At 44.4% G+C, this 10,446-nt stretch overlaps 3 protein-coding genes across 3 annotated transcripts in view; 2 read left to right on the plus strand and 1 right to left on the minus strand.

Annotated features, from left to right (window-relative positions):
- The window catches only part of LOC119424946 (arrestin domain-containing protein 3-like), a 15,172-nt gene extending 12,346 nt beyond the window's left edge, over positions 1–2,826 (plus strand). Inside the window, exons 6-8 of the mRNA XM_037692467.1 lie at positions 335–488; positions 562–701; positions 2,628–2,826. Coding sequence (XP_037548395.1) covers positions 335–488; positions 562–701; positions 2,628–2,705 — 372 coding nt within the window. The 3' untranslated portion in view covers positions 2,706–2,826. The remainder of the gene's footprint in view (positions 1–334; positions 489–561; positions 702–2,627) is intronic.
- Positions 2,827–4,895: 2,069 nt separating this feature from the next.
- On the plus strand, positions 4,896–5,790 carry brcc3 (BRCA1/BRCA2-containing complex, subunit 3). The gene has a single exon (XM_037691913.1). It carries the CDS (start codon positions 4,968–4,970, stop codon positions 5,748–5,750), a length of 783 nt encoding a protein of 260 aa, XP_037547841.1. The 5' UTR covers positions 4,896–4,967; the 3' UTR covers positions 5,751–5,790.
- Positions 5,791–8,158: 2,368 nt separating this feature from the next.
- LOC119425055 (potassium voltage-gated channel subfamily V member 2-like) overlaps positions 8,159–10,446 on the minus strand; it is a 17,802-nt gene continuing 15,514 nt past the window's right edge. The window contains exons 3-7 of the mRNA XM_037692581.1: positions 10,029–10,220; positions 9,707–9,961; positions 9,508–9,624; positions 8,554–8,679; positions 8,159–8,482 (exon numbers count right to left, since the gene is read on the minus strand). Of these exons, the coding sequence (XP_037548509.1) occupies positions 8,159–8,482; positions 8,554–8,679; positions 9,508–9,624; positions 9,707–9,961; positions 10,029–10,220 (1,014 nt within the window). The remainder of the gene's footprint in view (positions 8,483–8,553; positions 8,680–9,507; positions 9,625–9,706; positions 9,962–10,028; positions 10,221–10,446) is intronic.

Below are 10,446 nucleotides of genomic sequence, written 5' to 3' on the forward strand. Positions count from 1 at the left end.
GGTGCCAGTGTTGAGTAAAGATACGGTAACAAGGTGCCAGTGTTGAGGAAAGATATGGAAACAAGGTGCCAGTGTTGAGAAAGATATGGAAACAAGGTGCCAGTGTTGAGTAAAGATATGGTAACAAGGTGCCAGTGTTGAGTAAAGATATGGAAACAAGGTGCCAGTGTTGAGTAAAGATACGGTAACAAGGTGCCAGTGTTGAGTAAAGATATGGAAACAAGGTGCCAGTGTTGAGTAAAGATATGGAAACAAGGTGCCAGTGTTGAGTAAAGTGATAAATTTGATGTTGTGACAAGAAAACAGGTGAAACATCAAATCATTTCCCTCCCAGGTGTACATAGACGTTCCTGGTGGGCTGAACCTGTCGCTCTCTTTGCCACTGGTGATCGGGACCATCCCTCTTCATACGTCCTCCCCCCGCTCCTTCAGTATCAGCAGCAACTGCAGCCCTGTGAGCTGGCTGGGCCTGCCTGAAAGACCTGAAGGTGGGTCCTAAAAGCCCATCGAGCAGATTGTTCTTCCTGGTGTGCACTCTCTGAAGTCTGTTGTCGTTTGCAGCGCCGCCGAGCTACAACGAGCTGGCAATATCTGAGTCATACAGGCAGGACTGTCTGCGTGGTTGTGAGGGGGAAGACCAGGGGTCTCTGCTGACATACATCTCAGAGTTCAGATATTTGCCTCCTCCTCTCTACTCTGAGGTACACAGAAACTCACGCACACACTTCTCACACGATGTGAAGCGTTCAGTGGTCCTCTGGACAGACCTTCTGGACTCTTCAAATGAACGGCCCAGCTCCATCAGCTCCTTTGGTCATTTTACAAACCACAATGGTCTTGGCGTCCTCAACTTCATTAACACATGAACTAATGCACTAAGATGATTACAGTAAACTTACAATAAGAACCGTAATTTCCGGACTATTGAGTGCACTTAAATATAAGCCACACCCACTAAATAAAAGGTTGTACATCTACAGGTGCTGGTCATAAAAATAGAATATCATGAAAAAGTTTATTTCAGTAATTCCATTCAAAAAGTGAAACTTGTCCCTGTGATGGACTTGCGACCTGTCCAGGGTGTACCCCGCCCCTCGCACAGTGATTGCTGGACATGGCCACCAGCGACCCCCGTGACCCAAAATGGAAGAAGCGGGTAAAAGAAAATAGATGGATGGATGGAAGTGAAACTTGTATATTATGTTCATTCATTACACGCAGACTGATGTATTTCAAATGTTTTTTTCTTTTAATGTTGATGATTATAACTGACAACTAATGAAAACTCCAAATTCAATATCTCAGAAAATTAGAATATTACTTAAGACCAATTTAAAATAAGAATTTTGAGAAATGTTGGCCAACTGAATAGTATGAACATGAAAAGTATGAGCATGTACAGCATCAATACTTAGTTGTTGCTCCTTTTGCCTGGATTACTGCAGCGATGCAGCGTGGCATGGAGTGGATCAGTCTGTGTCACTGCTCAGGTGTTCTGAGAGCCCAGGTTGCTCTGATAGTGGCCTTCAGCTCTTCTGAATTGTTGGGTCTGGTGTATCACATCTTCCTCGTCACAATACCTCAGATTTTCTATGCAGTTAAGGTCAGGTGAGTTTGCTGGACAGTTAAGAACAGGGATACCATGGTACTTAAACCAGGTACTGGTAGCTTTGGGACTGTGTGCAGGTGCCAAGTCCTGTTGGAAAATGAAATCTGCATCTCCATAAAGTTGGTCAGGAAGTGCTCAAAAACTTCCTGGTAGACGGCTGTGTTGACCTCAGAAAACACAGTGGACCAACACCATCAAATGACATGGCACCTATTGCTTGTACACCTTTTTCTACCACATCTTTTCCTTCCCTTCACCTCTCTATTAATGTGCTTGGACACAGAGCTCTATGAACAGCCAGTCTCTTTAGCAATGACCTTTTGTGTCTTGCCCTCCTTGTGCAAGGTGTCACTGGTCGTCTTTTGGACAACTGTCAAGTCAGCTGTCTTCCTCATGATTGTGTAGCTACAGAACTAGACTGAGACCATTTAAAGACCTTTGCAGGTGTTTTGAGTTAATTATCTGATTAGACTGTGGCACCAGGTGTCTTCATTATTGAACCTTTTCACTAAATTCTAATTTTCTGAGATTTTCATTAGTTGTCAGTTATAATCATCAACATTAAAATAAATAAACATTTGTAATATATCAGTCTGTGTGTAATGAATGAATATAATATACAAGTTTCACTTTTTGAATGGAATTTCTGAAATAAACATTTTGATGATATTCTAATTTTATGACCAGCACCTGTATAGGCTGCGCTTGTCTATAAGCTGAAGGTGTCGACGTTGTAACGAGATATTTACACAGAAATTTTTTTTTAGACTTTTAATTAAATACATGCTGGTAAAACAAACAAATACTTCCAGTAAATGTTTTTTCTGAACAGTGCCGGTAACACGGCTGGTTAAAATACAGTAGCCTTCCATTAAGTTATTGATGCTATCTTCATCTTCCTCCTGTGCACTGGAACCATTCAGACTTTAAATCCTGCACCATTCCAGCTCCACGTTCTCGGCTTTTTGTTGAACGTTCAATCAGAAGCTGATGTCATTTTGTCCCACTTGTCCTTCAGGTGGACCTGAACCCTGAACCTCCAGAGGTTTGTGGGACTGCTGACGTCAGGAGACCCAGCATGTGTCCATCTCGCTGAGAGACTCGGGCTCAAACTTCCGAACAAACAGGACAACAATGGCCCAAACTGCCAGCTTCTCATCCATCTTTACGTCGCCATGGATACGGCTGGACCGTCACTGACCCAGGGCCTAACGGGGAACCAGTAGATGAGATGGTCCAGATTCATGCTGGATGTACCTGTATCTTGTTTCCAAAACACAAGGATCCGTCCAGAGGACACCTTCTGCTGCCTCAGTGAATTTTTGCACATGTTGTGACGGTTTTGAGGTCCATACTGGTTCCAGTGGATTCTGGTAACGACATGACGGGATGGAAACCTGCGAGACCGATCTGCAGCTGGAAATGTTTCTGAACAAAGATTGACCGTACTGGGAGATCAAAACAACTGCGTCACATTTAGTGACCACCACAAGGGCTGTGTGTGTGTGTGTGTGTGTGTGTGTGTGTGTGTGTGTGTGTGTGTGCGTGTGCGTGCATAAACAATGTAATAAAGCTCAACTGGAACCCAGCAGTCTCCTGTTGGTGCCTCCTCGGAGCTGAAAGTGAGTTTCTCTGAAGCTTTGGGCTAAAACTGAAACTGTTTACAGAGAAAAACATCAAATGTTGAATGTTCAAACGTGAATTCTTCCTCCTAAATCTTCACATTACCAAGTGCAATATATTTTTGTATCGATTATTTTTTATGCACTCATTTCAGTTACTGTGCAACAGATTATTCCATTTGTGTATTATTGCCAGGATCAACTTTTGATTAAATAAAAAGTTTATTAAAAAAAAAAAAGCACAGACTCTGTCCCATTATTAATCACATTTGTTATAAAAATTAATAGTTGTCTTAAAAATAAGGGGAACACAATTTTTGTGGGCCACAAAAGTTTTAAAACTGGTCTGTATTATTTCTGTTTGTTATTTAGATACATTTTAATGTGATATAATGTTGTAATTCACAGAGGACAAAACGGCGGAGCAAAAAGTGTGAGTGTGGTCCTTCATGATGCAGGTAGCCCTCTTCCTGCATCTGGAGGTGTAGATGTCTGTGATGGTGGGGAGACTGACTCCAACAGACTTCTGTGCAGCCTTCACCACTCTCTGCAAAGCTTTTCTTTCTGCAGCTGTGCAGCCTCCATGCCACACGTTGATGCTGGAGCACAGGATGCTCTCCACTGCACACCTGTAGAAGGTGGTGAGGACTGAGCTTCCCAGACCAGCTCGTCTCAGCCGCCTGAGGAAGTAGAGTCTCTGATGAGCTTTCTTGATCAGGCTGGAAGTGTTGTACCAGCTGAGGTTGTCATTCATGTGCACACCCAAGTACTTGTAGCTGGAGACCACTCCCACCACCGATCCTCCTATGTTCAGGGGGTGTAGATGTTTTTGCTGCTTCTGAAAGTCACAAACATCTCTTTTTTTTTTTTTTTTTTGGTCTGCTGTTTTAAAAGTTTACTCGTTTCTGTAAAAAAAAGAGAAAATTAATGTTTCCTCTCTAAATTCAAAGTGTGATCTATAACAGGTAAGATTTTTAAAGTTAATTTCTAAAACGTATTTTAATAAAACCAACTCTGCTCGACCAAAATGCTTAACACGTTTAAAGAATTAAAGCATTTCAGGTGAACTAAAATACAATAAAATCCACAAAGTATTTTAAGATAAATTAATGTGCACAGTAAATATCACACTGGTTTATCTTCATCTATAAACCCCTTCTTGGTCTGCTGCCTTCTTATACCTCCTCCCACATGTCACGTCAGTGCAGTTACAGCGTGCGCCGTCAGGCCTTCATTATCTGCAGCGTTCCCTCATTGCAGACTGAACTTGGCAAAAATGTCTTTTCTTACTCTGCTCCTGTAACCTGGAACACCTTAGAACAAGATCTGAAGCCGTCTACTTTGATTTCTTTAAGGGGTTTTAAACATTTGATAAGGCCATTGGAAAAATCTAAGCAAACATGTTCTTGTTTTGAATATTTTATCTTGTTTTATATGGCACCTTGAATTGATTATTATAACACTACTATTTATTGTTGTCTGTGCATTATATGTTGTCTTTCTAAAACAGGTCTCTCTTGAAAATGAGTCCTCGTGACTCGGTAACCTGCATAAATAGTTGAAAGAAAAATGTGATCGTTTGATTTTTGTTTTGCCCTGCAGTAGACGGCTCAGCCAGCAGGTGGCGCTGTTAAAGCTTTAACCTGCGGCAAAACACCGAAGAAGAACAACCCGGAAGTGAGTCTGTGCTCCGGTTGTTTGTTTTCCTGGTTCTTTCTCAGTTTGAAATCCGAATCATGGCGGTGAGTTCGGTCCATCTCGAGTCCGACGCCTTCCTGGTGTGTATGAACCACGCGCTGAGCACGGAGAAGGAGGAGGTGATGGGTCTGTGTATCGGGGAGGTGGAGGAGTCCCGGCTCGTCCACGTCCGCTCCGTCATCATCCTCCGCCGCTCCGACAAGAGGAAGGACCGGGTGGAGATCTCCCCGGAGCAGCTGTCCGCCGCCTCCACCGAAGCCGAGCGGCTGGCCGACACCACCGGGAGGCCGATGAGGGTGGTCGGCTGGTACCACTCCCACCCGCACATCACCGTGTGGCCCTCGCACGTGGACGTCCGGACCCAGGCCATGTACCAGATGCTGGACCGGTGCTTCGTGGGCCTCATCTTCTCCTGCTTCATCGAGGACAAGAACACCAGGACCGGCCGGGTCCTTTACACCTGCTTCCAGTCCGCGCAGGCGCAGAAGGGCTCCGAGTACGAGCGAGTGGAGATCCCCGTGCACGTGGTTCCGCGCGGGGCCATCGGGAAGGAGTGTCTGGAGTCTGCCGTGGAGCTGCCCCGGATCCTGTGCCAGGAGGAGCAGGACACGTACCGCAAGATCCACAGCCTGGCCCACCTGGACCCGGTCACCAAGATCCACAACGGCTCGGTGTTCACCAAGAACCTGTGCAGCCAGATGTCGGCGGTCAGCGGGCCGCTGCTGCAGTGGCTGGAGGACCGGCTGGACCAGAACCGGCAGAGTGTCCTGGACCTGCAGAGGGAGAAGGAGAGGCTGCAGCTGGAGCTGGCTGCTCTCTGAGCCCCGGGGGACCTGGACCCCGGAGGATCAGGACCCCTCCCTGAGCCCTGGAGGACCTGGACCCCGGAGGATCAGGACCCCTCCCTGAGCCCCGGAGGATCAGGACCCCTCCCAGCTGAGCTGTGGAACCCCTGGTTCTGCTGGACTCCCTTCTCTGTTGGACCTGGAGTTCGTGTCTCCACAGGACTGTATACGACTCCTGTTCTTCCGGTCCATAGAACCTTTTGCCACCATAGTTTATTTAGTTGGTTCTGATCCTAATCACTACCCATTTTCTTGCCTTGTGTAGAACCGGGTCTTGAGTTCTCTGGACTTCCTGAAGAGTCGGAGTCCGTTGTTGGACTTTTGTCTTGAAACCAGAACCAGGACTTGTTGGTTGCAGCAGGTTGTTAAAATGTTTCAGCTGAAATTTCTGAAAATCGTTCTGTCATTTAAAAGTTGGGCTGCTCAGAACCAGAACATGAAGACCGGTTTCAGAACCAACAGATCCGCTTTGGGTTCTTTGGAGAGAATTCACAATGTCACGTTCTGGACTTCCTTAAATTTTCAGAATAAAAGTTTTAACAGTAGTTTTCTCTTTGGATCGGTTTGTGAATAAAAGGTGAAATCTTTTTCTTTATGTTCAGGTTTGTCGCTGTGGGTTCTGGTTCTGGTTCTGGGTCATTTTCTTCAGATTTTCTCATGACCTGAAAATAAATAAAACTGAGCTGAAGCTGCAGAACAGTTCCAGAGAACTTTGATCTTTTTAACAAACTTCTCGTTTGTTTGCACTTTGAACCGTTCATATTATTTATCACCATTTTAATCTATAGATTAAAGTTTGTCAGATTAATTTGAACGTTTCAGGTTGAAATTATTTCACAACTTTCATGATGAACAGATTTTCTCTGCACGGTCCCTCAGTCAGAGTCCTGGACCTCGGGCCTTTTGTCTCCTACACCAGTCTGGTTCTGGTTCAGTCCCAGTACTCGTACGGTTATTGGACCGCTCGTCTGGAGTTCATTTAAATGCGAGGCCAGACCGTTTTGTCCAGTCAGACCAGTTCTGGTGTTTAGGGTTCTGTTGGACCCAGCTGTGTCTTGTCCATGTAGACAGTCCAGCTTGAAGGAGGCGGAGCTTCTTTCTTGGTCACCATGGTGACAAAACCATCTTTACTGGCGCTCCAGCAGTGCAAGTTAGTTTTATCATTCGCATCACGTGGTACATGAGGTGGAACAAACTTGTGCACACAGGCTCCCAGTTACATCAGTTAATGGCAGGCTTGAGTCATGATGGTTCCTGGAACTGGTTTCCTGTTATCGGAGGGGGACAGTTTGAACCTTCCAGAGAAACCACCAGCTGCAGTCGATCATGACCGACAGGACGTTTAGAACCTTCTGCACCACGTTTCAGTGCTTCTAGGAGAACGTGTGGATACAATGGAGCCAGTTTCAATCAAATTCATGTTCCAGTCAAATTGTTTTAAACGACTGAAGTTGTAGAAATTCCACCATAAAAAAAATAAAATACAATACTGACATTAAAATGATCGACTAGTTGGAACAGATTTTATGATAATTGATCACTTCAGCAATAAAAACAATATTTCAGTTTATAATTTTTAACATGACATTTTATTTACACTGCAATGCATTCTGGGTAAGTGACAGGTTGCTTCAGTGCACTCGGCTTGAATGTTAGTTTTGGACATTATCTGATCAGTTCTTTAATTTGAACCAGAGCGAGTCAACAGGAGAAATTATTTTATAATAAACCCCAGAGCTCACACACAGCGGTGCTGAAAGTTTGTGAACTCTTTAATTTTCTATATTTCTGCATAAATATGACCTAAAACCTCAGATTTCCACACAAGTCCTAAACGAAGATGAAGAGAAACCAGTTAAATGAGAAAAATATTATACTTGTTATTTATTGAGGACAATGATCCAATTTTACATATTTGTGATGGTAAAAGTATGTGAACCTTTGTTTTCAGCATCGGGTGCAAAATAATTTGTTTTTGGAAAAGGGATTTGAATTTCTAGCTAGATGGCAACAGTTTATAGATGTTTAGTCATTTGCACTTCACAGGACAAGAGAAGTTCCACATTTGGAGGTAAAATGAACACAACATGATGTGAAATTAAGATTTGGTGGAGATAATTTAAAAGAAAAGATTTCTTTAATCTGAGCTGAAGTAGTGATGTCCTTTTTAAATCAGACTAAAAGCAGGACGTTCAGTTGGTTGTGATTTCTTTCAAATGTCCACTTTAGGATTTGTCCAAGTGAGCTAACGATTGTCTCACACCACAAGAAGCTCCAAGATCAACCAGAAACTAATGTTCAGCCCTGTGGTTAAGGAAAGGTTGTGGTCCAGCGGATGTTGGAGGCTTTTATCCCGTACACTAGAAGTTTTTTATAAAAGTAATTTAAAACTCCAGCAGCTCAGACTTTGGTCTCCTGCCAAAGACCTCCACAAACCGCTCATCTTCCTCAGGCTGAACTGCATCGTCGCAATAGTCAGCAAACTTCTTGGCTGCCCTCTTGATGAAGCGTACCTTCCCACGTGCCTTGCTGACCATGGCGTACTCGTGGGACTTGAGCTTGGTGTAGTAGTCGGAGAACTTGTTGTAGAGGATTGAGATGGGCATGCCGTTAAGGATAATGCCGAAGGAGATGCAGGCGAAGGCAAAGATGCGACCCAGGTTGGTCTCTGGGAACATGTCGCCATAACCCACAGTGGAGATGCTCACCTGAAGAATATAAAGAATTTGTGAGTTCACCAGAGTTAAAGACCTAGAACTGGATGGGTCTGTGGACTCACCGCGGCCCACCACCATGTGTGGGGCATGGAGGTGAAGTTGGTGTTGTAGACGTCATGCTCCACGCTGTACACCATGGCTGAAAACATGAAGATCCCCATGCCGATGAACAGCAGCAAACAGCCAACCTGCAGGAACATGTGCTACAAGATTTCAACAAGATACAGAACAGAAAGGGGTCGTGTCTGGTTTGCAACAATCAGTAACTTGAGACGAGGGCTAAAATTTGGGTAAAATTTCGTACAAGGGATTGTAATTTTGACCCGTTAGAAAAGTAGTTGTTAAAAGGTGAATCTGCGGAAGAAACGACAAACAACGGATCTCTGGTCCATTTCTTCCAACAAAGATCTGGATCAATAAGGAAAAGGTCCAAAAACCCAGTCCATTGATGGATGGGTGGGTGGATGAAGCTTTGGGCTGGTGCCCAGCTCCAAATGGGAAACAGAAGAGGAAGTCTTCTGAGGGAACGTTTACCAGTCAGAGTAGCCAGTCTACCTGTAGCCAGTGTGAAGCATGGTGGTGGTAGCATCATGTTCTGGGGCTACTTGGCTGTAAAGTGGCAAGTGCAAAATGCCTGGTTCTATAAGGGACAGATCAGTGTCCTTCCAAAGTTTGGACTCTGTTCAATGACCTTCGACCACCTGGACTCGGATCGGGGTTCTTACCATATAAAAACCACATTCTGCTCACAGAGAACCTAGCAATGTGTTGAAGACGACCCAGTCCTGATGCACATCTTAAGCCAAAAATAACACTAGAAACTAGGTCTTTGGTATTGAGCATTGAGAACAACTTGAAAAATTGGTAAAAGAACCAGAAACTGGAACAGGTTCAACTGGAATATGCTGAATATTAAATAAAACTTGGGTTCTGTCTGTCTGCAATCAAAAAAGTCAAACCCTCATCTTTCTCATTGAACGACTTCCGTTTTAGGTTATTAGGTAAGGTGGTTGGACCTGCTGGTAGCACTGTCTCAGAGTGAACCCAAAGGCTCTGAGCCCTGTCGAGTGACGAGCCAGCTTTAAGATCCTGAAGATCCTCATGAGACGCATGATCCTCAGAACCTGGCCTACCTGCACAGAGAAACAGAAGGAAATATCTGGAAAACGACAGATAAAATGTACATGAAGTGGATTACGCAAGTTCTGCTTTTACCTTTCCAACACTCGCAACGGTCTCGATGTCCCCAGAATGGCGGTGGATGTCTTCGTCGTCGAAGCACTCCAGGATCAACTGCAGGTAGTGAGGCAGGATGGCAATCAGATCTACAGTGTTCAGCATGCTACGGCCAAAACACTTCAGATCAGGGGTGGAAACCAGACGCAGCAGGTATTCCAGGGTGAAGAAGGCGATGCAGAATTTTTCCACATTTTCACCGTAGAATCTGCCGCTTGGCTGACCGGTTGGAGTCTATAACAGAAGGATTGAATAAATTCTGTAGATCCGAAGGCTCATTGACAGATGAGACAAAACTCACCTTGTACTGCATCTCCTCCACAGTGTTGAGTGTCATGGCAACCAGTGATACAAGCACAAAGATGGAGGAGGCCACCGCCATCAACTTGGCAGTGATTGAGGAGAACGGCTTCTCCATCAGGTTCCAAATTCTTCTCCGGGTCAGACCGAAGGCCATGTGATCATACACCGCCTCGTTCTCCTCCATCTCCAGCTGGAGACCGTGGAATTAAGACAAACACAGGACAAAGACATGAAACTATATCAAGATAGTTTTGATAAAATATTAAAGTTGCTAAAGCAGCCAACTCAATAAAAAAATTAATTATAACATGATAGAACTGCTGAGTCACTGTTGGACCTCAGTAATGGATTTGATACAGTTGATCACAATACAGGTCCTTCTCAAAAAATTAGCATATTGTGATAAAGGTCATTAT

Source organism: Nematolebias whitei, chromosome 18, assembly GCF_014905685.2.
Source record: "Nematolebias whitei isolate Nwh7 chromosome 18, NemWhi1, whole genome shotgun sequence".
Classification (NCBI taxonomy): Eukaryota; Metazoa; Chordata; class Actinopteri; order Cyprinodontiformes; family Rivulidae; genus Nematolebias; species Nematolebias whitei.